The following is a 20,787-nucleotide window of genomic DNA, read 5'->3' as shown; positions in this document are numbered from 1 at the left end:
TTTTGAAAACGCGTCACAATGTTTGGAAGACGTGTCTGGGGTGTTTGGAAAACACCGTCGCAATTAATAGCTTAACGTGGGCCGCGGGTCTCATCCTGCGGTCCGCGTTTCTCTTCTTTACTTCTCACGTTTGCCCCTTTGCAGAGCTTTGCCCTAGCCACTCACGCACTCCTCTTCTCCCTCGAGTGGGAACTGAAAGACGAAGCTCCTCGTCGTAGAGCGTTGCCCTAGGCTCTTGCACGCTCCTCTTCTATTCAATTTACTTTTTCCGTCTTCTTCTTTTGTAGGTAGTGGAGATAAACTCTTCCATCATCATCAGCATTTTCTTCTTCTTCTTGAAGTTTCTGCTTTTAAATTTTCTCTTAGCTTCTTCTTAGATGTAAGTATGAAAGTTTCGGTGTGCGATTTGTAAACACCAGTAGTTTGGGTAAGCGTGAAGGTGTTTGTGATTGGATGCAATGTTTAAAATTTGACATTACGGCTTGTGCTTTAAATATAATCATGAACAAGTTGTATATGCTTGCTTTGGCGGATTTTAGGGTATGTTTGGTGTGCTAATGGGGATGGGGACAATTGTTTGCTTAATGGGGATGGGGACAATTTATAGTCTTTTGTACCCATCTCTATGTATACTCCATTGTTCTGTAAACTCCATGTATACTCCACTGTTTGTGCTGCTATCCGCTTCTTCCATTCTCCATTTATTTCCTCTTCTTCTCGGTTTCTGCTTATTTACAATTTGCACAGTATATTTGGCCACGACATGAACAATTTAAAATTTAATGTTAAGTTTTAAGATTGAATTTTAATTTATTTCCAGTTTTCTGCTTTTCTTTTGAAAATTTCACTGTATTTATTTCTAGTTTAATGCTTAATGGGGAGGGGGACAATTTGTGGTCTTGGTAGTTGTGATTTCTCATTAGCAAGTTTGATTTGCTTAATTTGAGCATTCTGATTCCACGGCTGGTTTTCTTTGCTAAAGCGAAATACACCTTTTCATGTTTTAAGTCCTATTAACTTTGCTAAAGCAAAATACACCTTCTCATGTTTATATAAGTGTTATTTAGGTAAATATTAAAATTTATATATTAAATATGTTCATGCATTATTTTATTTTTAACCCTTATCTTTTAGTTTTTTAAGTGAAACAGTTCACTTTGTGTACTGAATTGGTGAAAACAGTACCTTCATCCTATACAGTTGTCAATTGAACCGATCAGTTTTTGTTTTTGGATGACTATGAAAAGATCATCTAGCTTTTTCTTGTTTTGCATAGTTCTCTGTCTGGTTTTGCATAGCTGTCTTGTTTTGCATAGCTCTGTCTTATTTTGCTTTTTCCAAGCTCTTCGTTTTTTGTTTCATTCTAATTCTAGAATGACTTAACTTGTTTATTAGTTTGTTATATGTTTAGCTAATTTGTTTAACTACATCATCTTCTATTAGTTCAACATGTCTAAGATGAAAAGAGAGGGTCCTTCAGCAATATGAGATGAATAAGTAACAAACATTTTTATGGATAAAGAAGTAACAAACATTTTTATGTGAAATTCAAAGAATTGATAGGAAAGGAATATGATAGGCTAAAATTCTAGAACAAGTGGGATCATTTGAAGAAAGACTGGAAATTATGAAAAGAGCTCAAATAGGGATCTACTGGGTTGGGTTGGGATCCCATTAAGCGTACCATTGATGCTTCCGAGGAATGGTGGACTGACAAGTTAGAGGTTAAATTAGTTGACTGACATGTTTTATGGCTCATTATTGTTTTTGTCTTAATTTTAACTAATATGACTCTCCTACAACGTTGTGAGCACAACTGCTGTGTGTCAGACTGGTCATTTATCTTGAAAAAACTGCAAATCAGTTGTTTTCCAGACGCACAAATCAAACAGTTAAACAATTTATCCAGAATAGGGGCAGAATGGACATTTATCCAGAATCAGTTGTTTTCCAAACGCATAAACCAAACAGCCGGTCAGCTTAACTGGATAAGCTGTTGATCAGCAGATTATCAAGATAAACTGTTGATCTGAATAAGCTGCAGGTAGCCCAAACAGACCCATTCTCTTCAGTTTAGTCTAAAGTTGCATTATGGATGTTGGAATTTGGAAATATTTGCATCTGGGAATCTTAACTCTGGATATTTTCATGACCCGACCCGGGGCTTAGTATTAACTAAGACGGGAACTGCGGTCGGACAATAGTAACATTTTATTTTTTTACTTTCCACATATTTTTTAGAAACTTCCAAATATAAAATAATCTCAAACATCCTCAAAGTGCACTAAATTTAAAATATTTAGAAACAACAACAATAATCTGATGACAACATCCCAAACAATATTGAACAGCCTCTAACTATTTGAAGAAAATAGTTCAAACATAAATACCTAGCAACAATGGTATTCCTCCTCTAAATCAAGTCTCTTCTATCAAACATATCATTCTGTAACTGTTCTTTTCCTGAGAGAGAATTAAAATTCAACATTAAGTTTGACTTTGTGAGCAATTATAATCGTAATATGTATTAAATTTTTATGTTATGCAATGCATGAATGACCAAATAAAATACATTTCATTTATTTATAAAACTTTAAAATTTCATGTTAAATTTATCCCTTCTCGTTTGACTTTAATTATTTACTGTTTAAACCTCTTTAAGAGTTATAACATAATTATCGTCATATCCGAATGTATCTAGATTTGTTGAAATAGAAGAAATTATCACACCTCAACTAACCACCCTAGTAGAGTCAATAATTTTGCGATATAGGCTGCCAATATGGTCAGATCAACTCTCTTCATCACTCGTCCTGACTTCTATAATCAGGACGCAGTAGTTGATGAATTAGTTTAATTGAATCGCCATAAATACATGATACATTGCATTTCAACTAAATATTCGGAAACACGGATATCATATCATCCAAAACATGAAAACTATACAGAGCTTCTAAATATAATTTAATAAAAATATGTACCAAAAACATATGCACAAAGCTTCCAAAACTATCGTGCAGAAGCTGTACAAAGTACCTAGCTACTCTTCACGCTGCTCGTTGCCTCTACCTGAGAGGCAACAATGAAGAATGAGCAAACAACGAGCTTAGAGAAATTATTAGGGCTAACATAAGATTTTATAGATGAAAAGTAAACAACTTGCATTCTCGTAGAAACTGTGCATGTCTACATACAAATCATAGCATGCTGGCATAAGAAAGCAGTTATGGAAATCAAAAGTACAATGTAACATGTGGATCGTAATGATGAAATCATAAGCATATTCATAATATATTATCCTAGCAATGTTATTTAAAAGAGATCATATCATAATATTGTCACTTGTTTAATGTACAAGATTCAACTATATTCATATTCTTTCATCGCGGGTCGTCACCTCTGCCTCAACGGTCATATAAACCACAATAAAGGTTGGGTTTATCCCAACATAGCAGTTATCGACAGCCCCCTAATACCCATGGTTCCCTAACTATCTGTTATTGTCTAATATCAACGGTTTCCAGAGTTTCGCTCTCATATTAATATCAGGAGTCGTGAATACATCTCTGTATGTAATATTCTACACATAACATTACTCGTAGCATTTCTTAAGGCATAATACTTGTAATATACATTCATGGACATTTCATATACATGTATGAATTATAAATGAATACCTGTAATATATCATAATATAGTATAGCATCCTATGTGTAGTAAAAGAAGTAAACTTGCATTCATACATTTTAAGCTGGTAATAATCTACAATATGCAAGAAGTCTAAATGCTCCTATGTTTCTTAAATTTGCACAAGATTATTTCACCTGGCTTGACTAAGCAGTCATATGACGAAGGCGCACACGTTGGTCTTGACTTGGCCACCTCGTATAGACGACCTAGAGCCCATAGACAATAAAGGATTTCATAAAATTTTGGCTTAAAACATGAATTAATCCAAAAATATGCTTTACTTGCCAAAACATGATTTTTTCGGAATAGATTTGTCCATCCAATGCCTTAATCTTCACTTTCACCTCGTTAATTTTGTGCTAAAACTCAAATGGAAACTTTCAATTTACTTTCGACGCCTCCAACGACTACTGGAAACGAGAAAAGCACGAAAAACGACAAAAACATCAAAATGAAAGTATGAGGAAGGAAATGAATTCTTAGAATGACGAGAGAGAGAGATATTCTTACCCTTAGATTTCACCCCGGAGCCCTGAATAGTGAATTGTGGTACCCATGGGGTCGCTCAGTTTGCCTGCTACCCGCTGCTGATCGTCCCTTGCAATGTAGCAAGGATCGTAGTGTTGCTAGGAGCCCAAACGAACTCCTTCGCATAGGGAGAGCGAGCGCGAAAGAGGAAATAAGGACGGGAAGAAATTTCAAAGTTGTGTTTGTCCTATTTGACGAATGAAGGATTAAAAGGCGAGGATTGTCGGTTGGCTACAGTGAAGTTGCAAGATTAATATAGGATAAGGGATTAATTAAATTTAATTAATTTAATAAAACTTATAACTTTCAAATTTTATATCACTCAATATGTTCATTTTTCATGTGTGGTGCTTCATATGGAATTTATCGATTTATGGGTAGAATTCAGTATAATTATTTCGATTGAATTTCGGAAGATGAAAAACTTGGAGTAATTTTCCAATTGTGTTGAACTTACCTGATTTTTTCAAAATTTGGCCATTACAGCTCTCCCCTGATAAAAAATTTTGTCATCGAATTTCTGACTTTACTGGAATTGAAACGAATATTTCTGTAGCATTTCATTTCCTTTTTCTAATTTTGCTTTCTTTTTATGTCCGCGCTTCAGCTTAATCTTCTCAAGAGGAATTTGTCTATTTCTTAGCTTCTTAACATCAGTTGCTAAAATTTTTTCAGGCTGTTCAATATATGTTAGATTTTTCTGTACTTCATTATCTTCATGTGAAATTCTTTTTTTTTAATTTCAAACTCATTTCCGTAACATTGAAATGTGAAACACATCGTGTGTATAAGCAGGCAACACTAACTTGTAAGCAACTGGACCGATCCTTTTATAATTTCAAAAAGACTAATGTACATTGGACTCGACTTGCTTCTTTTACCAAATTTTGTTATACCTTTCGTTGGTCTGGCTTTCAAAAATTCAAAATCTCCAACTTAAAATTTAACTGTTTTGTGTTTTGGGTCGTAGTATTTATGTTGTCGGTCCTGAGAAGCTTTTAATCTCTCTGATTATTCTGATTTTCTCTTTGGCTTCGTCAACTAGCTCGGGATCTAACATTTGGCATTCACTTACTTCAATCTAACTGAGTGGAGTTTTACACTTTCTACCATATTGTGCTTTCAAAAGGAGTCCTTTTGATACTTGATTGATAATTATCGTTGGAAGCAAACTCACGCATTAGAATGTGATCTTCCCAACTGTCTCCAAAGTCGAGAACACAAAGCATTAATAGATCTTCCAACACTTGATTTGTTATTTCTGATTGTCCGTCACTTTGTGAATAACAGGCAGTGTTGAAATGTAAATGTGTACCCAAATTTTGTTGAATGTCTTTCTACAACCTGGACATGAATCTTTCATCTCTTTCAAAAATAAATAACTTTTGGAATACCGTGCAATCTGATAATTTCTTTGACATATAATCTGTCCAACTTTTCCATTGAATCTATTTGTCTGATAGCCAAAAAATGAGCAGACTTTGTGACTTTGTTAGTCTATCAATAATAACCCATATACTGCCGTGATCCTATTAGGATTGAGAAAATCTCATGACAAAATTCATAGCAATTTCTTCCCATTTTCATTCAAGTATCGGCAATGATTGTAACAATCCGCTGGGTCTTTGTTGCTCGGCCTTTACAATCAGACATGCTTGATATTGATATACATATTCAACATCCTTCTTCATACCTGGCCACCAGAATACCAACTTCTAATCCTTATACATTTTTTGTTCTGTCTGAATGAACTGTGTAGTCTGAATGATTTGCTTCATGTAGAATTTTTAGTCTCAAATCAAAATGAGTTGGTACTCATATATGTAACTTATTTCGAATAATGTTATATTAATCCGCAATTATATCAGTCATCTTTCTTGATTGACATTGCTTTAGGAGTTTCAGATATTCGCTGCTAACTTTTTGAGCTACCTTGATTATAACCATTAATGTTTGTTGCACTATCAGTTGATGTAAATAACCCATGTCAGCTGATCTTCTAACTTTCAATTGTAAAGCATCAATTTTTTTTAACAACTCTGGCCTCTAAATACGAATCCAACTTGCACTACTTGTGGATTTACAGCTCAATGCATCAGCAATAATATTGGCTCAGCCCGGACAATGTTGTATGTCTAGATCGTATTCTTTGATCAACTCTAACCATATTCGATGCCTCAAACTCAGTTTTTTTTTTTTTAAAAATGTACTTCAGTCTTTGATAATTAGTAAAGACCGCATTTCACACCATATAAATAATGTCGCCAAATCTTGAGAGCAAATACCACACACAGCTAACTCCAGATCCTGCGTCAAATAGTTTTTCATGTAGCTTCAGTTGTCTGGATGCATAAGCTATCACATTTTTATTCTGCATTAAAAGACAGCCCAAGCCTCTTAATGATGTGTCACTGTAAATCTAGAATCTTTCTGTGCCTTATGGAAAGATAACACCGGTGCAGTAGTCAAATGTTTCTTCAATTCTTAAAAACTATGTTCGCATTCTACAGTCCATTCAAATGGATATATTTTCTCATCAGCTTGGATAATGACATGGCTATCTGTGAAAAACCTTTAACATCTTGTAATATCTTGTTAAACCAAGGAAATTACGTACCTCTGTAACATTCTTTGGAGTAGGTCATTCCACAATTGTTTTGACTTTCTGAAGATCAACTGAAATTCTCTGACCACGGATAATGTGTCACAAAAATGCAATGCTTCACAGCCAAAGTTCACATTTCAAAAATTTTCCATATAACTGATTTTGTGTCAGTAGATCCAAAATCGTCCTCAAATGTTTGGCATGATCTTCATCAATTTTTGAATAAATCAAAATATCATCAATAAATATAACGTTGAACTGATCAACATATGGCTTAAAAATTTTGATTCATCGGAAGCATTAGTTAAGCCAAAAAAGATAACTAAGAATTCATAATGGTCATACCTAGTCTCAAAAGTTGTCTTAGTTATATTTGTCTCCTTGACTCTGACCTGATGATATCCATATCTCAAATTAATTCAAGAAAATACAGTTGCACCCTCTAATTGATCAAGTAAATCATTGATCCTTGGCAAAGGATATTTGTTTTTTATTGTCACCTAATTCAATTCTCTGTAATCAATACATAATCGTATGGATTAATCCTTCTTCTTAACAAACAATATTGGAGCACTGCACGGTGATTTACTTGGCCTGATAAAACTCTTTTTGATCAATTACTACAATTGACATTTCGATTCCTATAATTTTTTTGGAGTTATCCTTTATGGAGATTTGATATTACAGGTGTTCCTGGTTGTACATCAATACCAAATTCAACTTCTCGTTCTGGCGGTAGTCCTTACAATTTTTCAGGAAATACATCAGAAATTTCTGAAACCACTTGGTTGTTCTTCAATTCATGTACATCTTTATTTAGTGCTTCTAATTCTTCCAAAAATACCAGTTCACCATTTTGTAAACACTTTCCAACTTTCCCCTAATCAAAAAAGATTGTGCATTTCAATCACATAAGATATGTAATTGTTTTTCACCCAGCGATTTCAACTTCACTTGCCTTTTTCAGCTTTCAATTGTAACAAAATGATTTATTAACTAATCCCTCCCCAAGATTACATCAAACACTTGAATTGGTATGATAATCAACCCTATTGGCAACTTTTTATCATAAACATGAAAATGCACTAAACATTTTCTATTCGTATGAAACTAACTTTCTGATGGCATAATAACACAAAAATTAGGAGAAAAATGCATAATATTAGGATGTAAATTGACAGCAAATTCATCAAAAATAAAGGAATGTGATGCACCTGAATCGAATAGAACAGTGGAAGACTAATCTTGACTAAGGAGCGTACCTGAAACCACTTCTTCATATTTTTTTAGTTCTTAAGGGGTAATTACAAAATTCGGACTCTTACTGGTCACTCTGTTTTGTGTTTTGAAGTTTCACCATTTGTTTGCACTAAGGGCTTTCTCAAAAACTAAGTTATGCTCGGCTGACAGCCTTTCAAAACGTTTCTAGACTGTCCATGTCCTTGGATTACCTATGGTCTACTGTCTTTTTTTCTTTTTTTGTGGACAATTCATTTGAATGTATCATGGATGTTCACATTTGTAGCATTTTTCGAAACTGATCAAACACTGCCCAAAGTTTCTTTTCTCACTTTTTTCGCTAATTGACTTTCCTACTTGAATCTGCTTCTGCTTGCTTTCTGATTTAATTTTTGGCTTTGAAAGTATTCTCTGTTGTTGAAATCCTTTCCTTGTCTGCCTCAGATTGCCACTACTGACTGGAAAAGTCCAGCTCATTTTCAATTCTTCTTGCCCTTTCAACAGGCACGGAGAGATCGTTGATTTCAAATGGAGCTAATGTCAAGCTCAACTGATCTCTCAGACCATGCAGAAATCTGTGACACTTTCTTCTTGAATGCTGACGCAGTGGGGTACATATCTGGAAAGAGAAGCAAATTTTACCTCATATTACATAGTTGTTTTGGATCCCTGAGTTAGATTGAAGAATTTGTCTTGTAGTACTAATCTGACTTAAGACGGAATGAACCAAATTTTCAAGACTTTAACAAATTCTTCCCACTAAATGTATGGAAGAGGTGTCAGTTAAATTTTTTTCTTTATGTTGTGTTTGCCATTACATTTTTGCCTCGTCTTCTAACATGAAGGTAGCTAGTACTACTTTTCTGTTTTCCGAACAAATCATACCATCCAAATTTTTTTCAATCTTCAGGAGCCAATTTTTAGCAACTGTAGGTTCACTGGCACCCTTGAATGCAAGTGGCTTGAAGACTAAAATATCTTTAATTGTCGATCCACTTCTGCTCCATTTCAGATCTAGGCCATGTACTAGTGGGGGATCTTTCAATTACAGTCATTTATCAACCACTTGTGATATATGTTGCACAATGCCCTGTAACTCATTGGTTCTAGTGTCTGCATTTTTCTTGTTCTTATTTTCATTTTTGCCCAAAAGAGTATCAGCTTGAACTTCATGCTTTGCATTTCGCCTAAAAGACTGGTCTTTCGTACTTTCGACTCTTCTCCAAACATATTTATTTGTATTAACACAATTTATTATTCACATACAATTAATCATATAGTAATATTATCGTGCGCACATGACACCTTAAGTCGTAAGGGTTACCCACCCCAGATTTATCAACCTATTGCTCTATATAAATCAATTCATATTTTTTTTCATTCTTACATCTTCTAAATCAAACACACTTCCATTATTCTTTTCATCAATGCTCTGATACCACTTTCTATCACACCCAATTGACCTTCCCTTTAAGGTTTGGTTGAGTTGTGACTGATGCGGACAATATGGTCAGACTAAATTCTCACCAACACCGTCCTGACTTATGGAATCAGAACCCAAGAGATGATGAACTAGTCTCACTAAATCATCACAAATGTTATACATTGTACTTCATAATTCATTAATATTTATACTTGGTAATGTGAAAAATCATAACCTCAAAATATGTAAACCATACAGAACTGTTAAATCCAACATATATAAAATATATATCCAAAAGTAGCACAAGCTCCGCAAAACTATAAATGCAAAAGCTTTACAAGTCATACTTGGCCACTCGTGCCCTCACTTGCGTCGCACGAAGTCCTTCCCTCCCGATAAAAGGTTAACATTAGATTTTATACATGAAAAATAAACGTGCATGCTCGTAGAAAATTTTACATGTCTACATATAAATCATAACATGATGACATAAAATCCGGGTTAACATTAGATTTTATACATGAAAAATAAACAACGTGCATGCTCGTAGAAAATTTTGCATATCTACATATAAATCATAACATGATGACATAAAATCCAAGTACAAAAATCAAGAGTACAGTGTAATATGTAGGTCGTAAGCATGAAACCATAAACATATTCATAGTACATTATCCTAGTAGTGTCATTTCGTAGAGATCATATCATAACAATGTCATTTGTTTAATGTACAGGGTTCGACTATTTTCATATTCTTTCATAATGGGTCATCACCCTGCCCCAAAGTCATATAAACCAACAATAAAGGTTGGGTTTCCTCCGATATAGCAGTTATTGATAGCCCCCTGATACCCACGGTTCCCTAACGTTTTGTCACTGTCTAATCCCAAAACTTCTCAGTTTCATCCACATATAAATATCAGGGGTCGGGAATACATTCTTCCATGTAATAGTCTACTCATAATGCTACTCGGGACATTTCTTAAGGCATAATACATGTAACATACATTCATGGACAGTTCATATGCATGTATGAATTATAAATGAATATCTGCAATATATCATAATATAGCATAACATCATATGTATAGTAAAAGAAGTAAACTTGCATTCATACATTTTAAGTATGTAATAATCTACAATATGCAATAAGTCTAAATGCTCCCATGTCGAACGAGAAATCATATGAAACCATAGAATGTTACTTTTCTTAAATTAGCACAAGATTGTTTTATTTTGGCTTGACGGAGCAGCCCTACGATGAATGCCCACACACTTGTCTCGAGCTCGCCGCCTTGTATATATTGCCTGGAGCTCGTAGAAAATATAGAAATTCATAAAAATTTGGCTCAAAACATGAATAAACCCAAAAATATGCTTTACTTGCCAAAACATAGCTCAAAAGGGTTTTCGGCATAAATTTTCCTTTCCAAAATCACCAAGTCTCTGAACTTCTTCTTATGCCCCTTAATCTCTGAAATGAGAAAAACATGAAAATGAGGCAAACGTCAAAATGAAAGTGCTACGAAGGAAATGAATACTTAGAATGGTGAGAGAGATTCATACCCTTAGATTTCTCCCCGATGTCCTGGATAGTGAGTTGTGGCATCCAAGGGGCCGCTTGGTTTGCATTTTACCCGCGTTTGTTCGCCCATTGCACTGTAGCAACGGTCGCAACCTTGCTACAAGAGGTCAAACGAACTCCTTCTCACAGGGAGAGGGGAAGAAATTTCGAAGCTGGTGTCTGCCCTATTCAACAAACGAAGGAATAAAAAGGGAAGGAACGTCGGTTGGCTACAATGAAGCTGGGGGATTAATGTAGGATTAGGGACTAATTAAATTTAAGTAATTTAATAAAACTTATAACTTTCAAATTTTCTCTCTCTCATTATGTTCATTATTCTTGTGTAGTATTTTATATGGAATTGATTGATTTCATGCGTAGAATTTAATAAAGTTATTTTGGTCAAATTTCAGAAGATGAAAAATTTGGGGCACTTTTCAATTGTGTCAAACTTTCCTGATTTCTCGAAATTTGGCCATTACAGAAATCGCCCTTATCTCCCCTTAAGGATTAAAGTAGGTCTCTTTATATGCATTCTTAGGAGGATCCCGAGGAGATTGGCGACCATAATGAATATAATTGTTGGAGTGAACTTTCCTATTTTTTGGAATAGCATGGATGTCCATCTTGACTAGAAACTAGCATACAACATATCTTTTGATATTTATGTTTATCTATACAAATGAGCTTCCCAAATTTAGATATAATATAGTTCGGTGCATTCCAATGCCATTGACAGTACAGTAAGGTACAAATCACTGCCCAACATTAGTCAATTCTGATTTTTTAGTCTCCGATGCTTATTGCAGCATCTACTAACAAGATGATCCAGCGCTTTTCTTGAATTAAACTTAGAGGAGAAGGAACCGTTTTCTATGAGAGTAACAGAATGAATGTAGTCATCATTCCATTGAAATTAAGGAGATTGGAGAGCTCGACTAGAATATTCTGTAAATTGGAGGCAATCATATGACAATCTCTTTGTCAATATCTTTTGAAAAAGGGCCACAGATGAACGATGGCAATCTTCTTGCCCAAATAACTGACACCATTCAGGAATTCTCGAGCAAAACTTCTATTCTGCAAGCACTTTAAACAAGTAAAATTAGCAGAGGAGTCTTTCAAACCTTGAAAATGATAATTTTTGAGACAATGGCTTATACACTTTCCTGTTTTGTGGAAAATGTTAACAACTAATGCAAAAGAAACCTTCCTTATACATGGTTAAGGGGGTCTCTTTGTCTGTAGTCCACCCTAGGCTTCACACCAACAGGCTATCCATCCATATCTATGGCTTCAACTTTTGTGCAATTTTAAACCCTTTTGATTGGAAAGTCTGTCATTTTCATTTGAACATTCGTTTAGCATATACACTTTAACTCTTCCGGCTTTTTGTAATGTTTATTTTTGCAATTTATTTCTGCCCTATGCGTGTTTTGGCATTGAGTACATCTTGTCTAACATTGCTTCATTGCTACTTCCATGCAGCAATAGATATTTTAAGAATGTTAATCATACATCATGATGGAGCTAGTAGGCTTCTCAACTACATTGAACAGGGAAATGGTATGATCATGGTGGAATTGTCTTTCAAGCTTTTGCGTGTGAAAGAAAGCCTGTGAATGAATTAATTTCTGGAATTTTAGATTCAATTTCTAAAAGAATGGTCTTTGCCATTTTCTATGTTATACGGATGTATTTATTTGTCCTGAGATGCGACATTTTTGAACTGTTGTAGATATATGCTTGGAGATATTAAAGAGAACGACAGCAGCCCCAACACATGCAGGGAACCTTTTAACCATCATACGTGCCATCACTAACCTCTTTAAGCACTCATTTTTCTCTCAGTGGTTACAAATTCATTGCAGTGAGGCAGGTTTTCTTTTATTTTTATATGAAAGATTTATATGTATGACTGTCTCATGAACAATTTAAACTCCCAATGTAGACTTTCATTTTGGAAAGCAAAAAGTTTGTGATGTTGTAGCTTTTTTATGTTTGAGAAATATTTCAGCACAAGTTGAATTTGTTCTTATCCATTTGAGAGACTCTTTACAGGCCTTTATTCATTTGTGTGTCCATATGCAAGTGGGTAAAATGGACTGAAATACAAGGATTGTTTCGAATTTAGATAGATTTGCTATCACATAATATTTGTACTATTAGAAGTGCACTTCAACGTGGACTTTAGGAACGAAGAGAAGTAATGCATATTTATGTTGGCCTGCTGTCAATTTTAGAACCTTATATTTTTGCAATTACATATTTGAACTACAACTGAGTAAAACATGCTTGCCATGTTATAATTATGTTTTAGTTTTTAGTTTAAGAATTTCCATTATTATTTTTCTATCAAAAGAGGATGGAAAGAAGCTTGTGCTTACTGTTCTGCTATCATTTTTAGAACTTTATACTTTTGCAAATACATATTTGATCTACAACAGAATAAAACATGCCTGGCATGTAATAATTATGTTTTAGTTATTATTTTAAAAATTTTAAATGCATCTTGTATCTTGTTATTTCATGCAATAGTGTTTCTTAAGATGTTTTTTTATGAAATTTGTAGATTCTTGATGCGTTGTCAGACTGTCAACCATCATTTAACAAGAATGTTAATTTGTCTTACTCGACATTGTTACTCAAGTAAGTAACTATTATCTTGACTATTTGATGCAATTTATTGTTTTTAGTGTTGCACATGGAGTCATTGGCATTGGTTTTATTCAAAAGCACATTTGATATTACGAGCATAATCTATCGCACCATATTGCATGGGAATCATCATAAATGAAATTGTACCATTTTTTATGCAACTCTGCTGTAAAACTTTTACTACTTTGTGTGATCGTTGGGAGATTTTTAGGATTTATTTATTAGATGTGTCGTGATACTTATTCTACTTATAAATCTACTTTCATCTTTAGATTCTCCTTTAATACTACGTGAATGGTGACCTGACAGGATAGATTGGTTCTTTTTAATTTTTAGATGCTATGATTTTTCTGAATATAATTTTATTGGTCGCATAATTCTAACTTGATAGAAGGCTGGAGGTTCTTCACTGGATTATTGGTTAATATAGTCAACATTTCACTTCATGCAATCATATAGTGTGTTGTCCCAAGTTCGAAGTTTTGATTGACATCTATTTATTAAAATATTAACTTTTTTAATGCATTCAAAATGTGCTCTTTGAATGCAACTGATTGCACAGAAACCCCACCTTTCATCTAGCATCCTTACTCCATATAATGAGAAGGCCATTGAATTGCATTCCTTGAGGTTTCTTTAAGATTAAATTTTAAATGGTCTCTCAATTAGTCATGTATGGCTAATTTAGTCCTACAGTATCATATTTCTGCATTTTAACTTCTCGATTTATAAAATTGATCCAAAATGGTCCATGGTATAATTCTTTTAAACACATTCATAAGATAGAAATACTAATATTGAATTAACTTGATTAACCATATTTAACTCATTTTTACAAAATCAGTGTTATTTATGAACCATATGAAATTTAATAAACTTGCAGCATGAAAAATACTTAATTTAGACTATTATTGATAATTGCATTAAGTTTTTAATCCTTAAGTAGGTTAGTAATGACATAATCACCATAATTATCATACTCAACTAAACCCCCTGATAGGTTCAATCGTGGTTCGATAGAGGTTGGCAATTTGTTCAGACTAACTCTCACTAGTACGTCCTGACATTTATAAACAGAACTTTGTGGATAATGAATTAGTCTCACTGGATCGCAGTAATGTGCATGATACCTTGTATTTTAAAGACATACTCGAAAGCATGAAAATCATATCATCCAAAATATGAAAATTGTACAAAGCTGCTAAATTCAATAAAATAAAATACGTACACAACACATGTAAAACTATCAGGCAAAAACTGTACAAAAACACACCGAGGTACTTGCTCTGCTGCCCGTTACCCCAACCTGGAATGCAGCAACGAAGAAATAGCAACAGCAAACTCAAGGAAATAATCAGGACTAACATAAGATTTTATACATGAAAAAAAAAAACATGCTTGATCGTATCAAACTATACATGTATACACACAAGTCATAACATGTTAGCATTATAGAGAACAAGAAAAGAGAGCAGATACATGTAGTATAAAAAACAATCACGATTGAAGTATAACATGTAGATCGTAAGCGTCAAATTATAAGTAAAATAAAAAACATGTTCATAGTATATTATCCTAGGAATATTGTTTCATAGGTGTCATATCATAATAATGTCACTTGTCTAATATATAGGGCCCAACTATTTACATGTTTTTTAATCATGGGTCGTCACCCTGCCCAAAATATCATATAAACTACCAATACAGGTTGATTTCTTCCATTATAACAGTTATCGACAACCCCCCTGATACATACGGTTCTCTAACATTTTGTCACCTTTTGTCACCATCATAATAATGATACATACATCAGGAGTAGGAATACTATATCCTTACATAATATACTTGCAAGCAGTCATGTAATTGTCTACCCATAGCATTACTCGTAATATTTAAATGTCACTTCTGCATCAAGCATTTATCAGGCATTAAATGTATCATAGGCATAAGCTTCAAGCATAACAAATGATTACCTACAGGAAATCCATATCATATGCATAGGCATATGTAGCGTAGTCTGATCATAGCATTACATGTATTGTAAGAAAAGTAAACATGCATTTATATTTTCAATTGCAGGTATCCATTTACAATACGCAGAAAGTTTTAAATGCATCTGTTTCAAAATAAAAATCACATGAAAACCTATAGAATGTTATGTCTCTGAAATTAGCACAAGATTATTTCCCCTGACTTGACGGAGCAGCCCTACGACGAGTCCTCACATGCTCGTCTTGAGCTCGACACCTCGTATGGACAATATAGGATTTCCTAAAATTTGACTCATAACATGCATTAACCCAAAAATGTACTTTTACTATCCAAAACATATCTCAAATTATCTTTTTGGCATAAATTCACTTTTTCAAAATCACCAATTTTACTTTTCCTCATTTCTATCACCTCAAACCTTCTCATTGATTTCGTGCTAAAATATTTTTAGAAACTCGCAAAATCAATTACAGCACTTTCGGCACAAAATCTGTGCCTCTATTGGCTACAGGAAATGAGAAAAACACAAAAAACGAGACAAATGTCAAAACGAAAGTGTGAATAAGGAAATGAAAACCTCAATTAACATGAGAGAGGGATTCATGCTTACAGAAATCAGCCCGAAACTTCAAATCGCAAGTTGCGGCTTCCCTGTGTTCTATTTAGCTCTCCTACTTGTGAACTGGCTACAGTACTCAAGTCAATCCTTCACTAGATTCGCCTTCCGAGTTCCTGGAGTAAGGGAGAGGAGATCGCGAGAGAGGAGGAAAAAAATTCGGGAGGGAAGTAAATCAATGCACACTCATCCTATTCGACCAAAAGCAATGAAATAAATGGCGTGAGGCGGTGGAGAATTGTAAGGTTACGGGAGATTAAGGAGAAAATTAGAATATTTAAGGATTTATTTAAATTAATTAAACTTATAATTTCAATATTTTATATTTCCCACTCCATTCATAATTCATATATAGTACTTTATATGAAATTGATCAATTTTATGTATAGAATTTTATAAAATTATTTTGATCAAATTCCGGAAGATAAAAATTTTGAAATAATTTTTCAATTGTGTCGAACTTTACCTGATATCTTGTTATTTGGGCATTACAATAAATCTATTACTATAGCAGTTCAATATGTATAATGAAATATATAGAATTAATTGAACTTGTTAACACATATTGGTAATTATTATCATAATGATTAACCAATTAACTATACGATTACAAATAAATTAATATTAAAATATCTTTTGTATATTAGTGATGGAAATTAAATAATTAATGTTGAAAATTAAATGTAATAAATTCCTAAAATTACAAAATATTACGAAATATTTTTTAAAAAAATTAAAATAAATTTTCAAACTATATTTAGTCAGTTTTATTAATATGTTCATCAATCGTGAAGACTTGTAATGATCTAAACTTAATCATATCTGTAGCTACCAAGGACACCCTAAATTCACGCAAGGGCACATAACCTTGGATTTTTTATCTTGGATCTTGTTGCTTCAATTATTGAGTTCTTTTCTCAAATCTTTAAACACTCTAGGTTTACATAGTGAGTCAATTTTGTCATCTATATCATCTTGAAGGTTTAACCTGATTTACCTGTAAATCATCTTGATTATTGCAATGACTTAATTAACTTGTAGAGAACTCTTACCATGTTATTAGGCTATATCAAATAATTTTTTTTATAATCAAATTGAATAATGAGCTATGAATAGATATATACTCAATAAGAATTTGATTATTTTATATATTAACATTAAAGTGACTTACTAGGACCTCAAAATCAATTTGGGAATAACAAGCTCTAACTCAATTCCTTGGTTTTTGTCTAATCAACCAAATTGAGATTATGATCATTTTGTTGACATGGTAATTTATTTCTTGAAATGGTTCTGAGATTATTTTGTTGTTCATGAGTTTTTGTCCTAATGTTTTTGGGTTTTCTAAGAAACGTCTGGCTTGAATTTGGAATCATTTGGTAATTAATTGCATTAAATGTTGAGTGTTACGGCCTTTTGATTTTCAAATTTGTACTGTGATGATTTGCCATTCATTAGAAGATTTATTGTTCTATGGTGATCTTTTATTCATTGGAAAATCCATTGCTCTGAGATTGCCATGGATAATTCAGAATATTTGACTTTATGGGTATGTTTTTGAATGATATTGGTATTCTATTATATAATTTCTCAATCGCTATGATGTGTAGACACAGAAGTGAAAATTTAGACAAAATATGAGATTGACATGGGACTTGAAAATTCTTGAAAATATAGGATATAGTCATGGGCTGGATAGGACATTCAAAAAATAAAAAAAAGAAAAAACAGATCTCTATTTTATAATTTAAAATAATTTTTAGATCATAATTTTTATTATATCATCGTACTTATAACTATAATATATTTTAAATATTACTTCTCATATTTGGAGTGGCATGGTTTGTGTGTACTAAATGCCCATTATATATACACAATGTGCCAAGAGCCATTCAAAAATGTCCAAGATGTGCTAAATGAGTGTGCAAGAGGTGTCCAAAAAAAGCGATAAATTTTTAAGAGGAATGAAAAAATGAAACCAATTTATGCAGTAATGCTCCTAGAAAGATTTAAAGAGCGCAATCAAACTATAAGTGCTAGAAGATTCATGAAGAAAAAATTATGTAGGTTTTCATGTGTAAGAAAGATGAAATCATAAAAACCTTTTTTAGTTGATTTTCTTTTGAAAACTCTCCCAAAATGAAATTTCAATTGTGATTTTTTTTTTTTTTGGCTTGAATCATCCTTCATTGAACTAATGAAGACAACTATGAACGATATCTGTACCTATGCCTTGCAAGATATCAACTACTAGTAATAAGTTAGTTATTGACCTTTCGAAGCAGCTAATTGTGGAGGATCAAATTGAAATTGGGAGATCCAGTAAAGTCGTGGAGCTCCAATTAGCTAGCTTGAGAGTTTAGTGAAGTACTTTGAATTAATGAACACATTGAATCAATGAAGCCATTAGTATTTGTCCTTCAAGGTGACCTTGAGCTTGATAAAACAAAGACTATGGAGATGGTCTCTGATCTTCAGTTTTTTTTTCAGAAGTTGAGAAAATATATTTGAGTGACTCACAAAGAAATTTGTTGTTTTATCTAGTCGCTTTCGTAATGTTTCAAATGATGTTTCTAGGGCATTTGGCAGGAAACAAATGTATTGAAAGATGAAGTCATTACTTTGAAAGAAGTCATTATCTTCTAAGAGAAATGAATTTGCTAGTGGTTCTGAGTTCTTGCTTTGCCTCTTGATTCACATGGATCCATCTTTAAGGATGCTATGCTTGATCATGTTGATGCATCATGGATCCATATTCTAAGAGTTATCAACTACTTGGAATAAATTAGTTATTGACCTTTTGAAGCAGCAAATTGTAGAGGATCAAATTGAAATTGGGAGACCTAGTAAAGTTGCGAGTGTTGAGCGATATGCTTCAGCTCCAATTAGTAAGCTTGAGAGTTTAATGAAGTACTTTGAATCAATGAGGACATTGAATCAATGAAGACATTGGTATTCGTCCTTCAAGGTGACTTTGAGCTTGATAAAACAAAGACTATGGAGATAGTCTCTTATCTTCAATTTTTTTCAGAAGTTGAGAAAATATATTTGAGTGACTTACAATGAAATTCGTTGTTTTATCTACTTGCTTTTATAATGTTTCGAATGATGTTGCTAGGGCATTTGGCAAGAAATGAATGTGTTGAAGGATGAAGTCATCACTTCGAAAGAAGTCCTTTTCTTCCAAGAAGAATGAATTTGCAGTGGTTCTGACTTGCTTTGCCTCTTGATTCATCGTGGATCCGTCTTTAAGGATGTTATTCTTGATCATGTTATACAGGCACCGAGTTAGAAAATTCAGCAATGCCTTCAAGTCATCCTCAATATGTTTTTCCTTGCCAAAAGCAAAGGAAATTTTTCTTTAGTATCTAGCAAAGGAAATTTTTCTTTAGTATCTTGTTTATTTTTTTATGTATATTTTTTGTGATAATGAAGAATCTCTTATATGAATCATGAGCCGTTCTCTTTAATCTTTTTTTTTTTTTGCTGGAAAGATTATATAATTTGTGTTTTGGTTGCTTGAAATTTGATTTGTGCGTGGTCATTTGAGTTTCTAGAGTGCACGTTATTTTAAACCTTTGCATAATCTTTTAAAATAAATGTTTGTTGAAATTTTGTTCTCTTTGATTGATTGAAATGATGACTTTGGATTTAATATTTTGACATTCTGACTTCCACGATTTCTCTATAAATAGAATCTTAAATTTCCATTTATTTTTTTGCTCTCTTTGTTGTTTGGTGACTTTTTTAAACTATTTGGTCACACTGATTATTTGAAGTTCTCTTTCTTCAAATTTGTTGAGAGAAGTTTTAAATTGGCTTTCCATATTATACTTAAATGTTTTGTTGTCTAGAGAGACCCAATCTGCATCAGTAAAGCTTTTTTCTTACCCTTTCATCAACCTTTTTTTTAGTTATTCTGTGCTGTTAATTGGAATGAAGGATGCTGAAGGCCAAGGTCAAGTTCTATCAGCTGCTCTTGGGGTATATTAATATTATTTAACTCCATATCCTGCATGTTCCAGAAATTGTTGACATGTTGTATATTTCTCCATATGATTAGCTCCAGCTTATTTCATGTTGGTTTGATATTGCAATAATACCCAGGTTGCAGAGGATCAAAGTCTTGACGTCGATTCAAAATTTCGAGCACTGGTTGCAATTGGATCACTTGTATCCTTTAAAAACTACTTTTCTATTATTTTTTCAGGAGTAAATTATATCATATTATCTATGTTATCAAAGAAATAATTGTTCTAACAACTTGTTGGGCTTATATAGAGCCTTACAATGTTCTTACAATTAAACCCCTAGACTTCTTCTATTTGTTCTATTTATAAATAGAACTCTAAATTAGATACAAATCTCAACACTCCCTCTCAAGGTGAACAAAGGATATTTAGTAAGCCCATCTTTTCACATAACCTAGACAAATCTAATGAGCTAATGAGCTAAGTCCTGGTGAGGCAATC

At 33.2% G+C, this 20,787-nt stretch overlaps 1 protein-coding gene across 2 annotated transcripts in view; it reads left to right on the top strand.

Moving 5' to 3' along the window:
- Window positions 1-20,787, top strand: part of LOC110021982 (phospholipase A-2-activating protein) — a 171,263-nt gene that overhangs the window by 134,349 nt on the left and 16,127 nt on the right. For both annotated transcript variants that reach the window (XM_020720727.1, XM_020720726.1), the window contains exons 17-21: window positions 12,538-12,615; window positions 12,788-12,924; window positions 13,622-13,698; window positions 20,230-20,299; window positions 20,423-20,488. In XM_020720727.1, the coding sequence (XP_020576386.1) occupies window positions 12,538-12,615; window positions 12,788-12,924; window positions 13,622-13,698; window positions 20,230-20,299; window positions 20,423-20,488 (428 nt within the window). The remainder of the gene's footprint in view (window positions 1-12,537; window positions 12,616-12,787; window positions 12,925-13,621; window positions 13,699-20,229; window positions 20,300-20,422; window positions 20,489-20,787) is intronic.

This window comes from Phalaenopsis equestris, unplaced genomic scaffold (assembly GCF_001263595.1).
Source record: "Phalaenopsis equestris unplaced genomic scaffold, ASM126359v1 Scaffold000159, whole genome shotgun sequence".
Classification (NCBI taxonomy): domain Eukaryota; kingdom Viridiplantae; phylum Streptophyta; class Magnoliopsida; order Asparagales; family Orchidaceae; genus Phalaenopsis; species Phalaenopsis equestris.
Note: the sequence above shows the minus strand (reverse complement) of the source record. Positions and strands in the feature narration are given on the sequence as shown.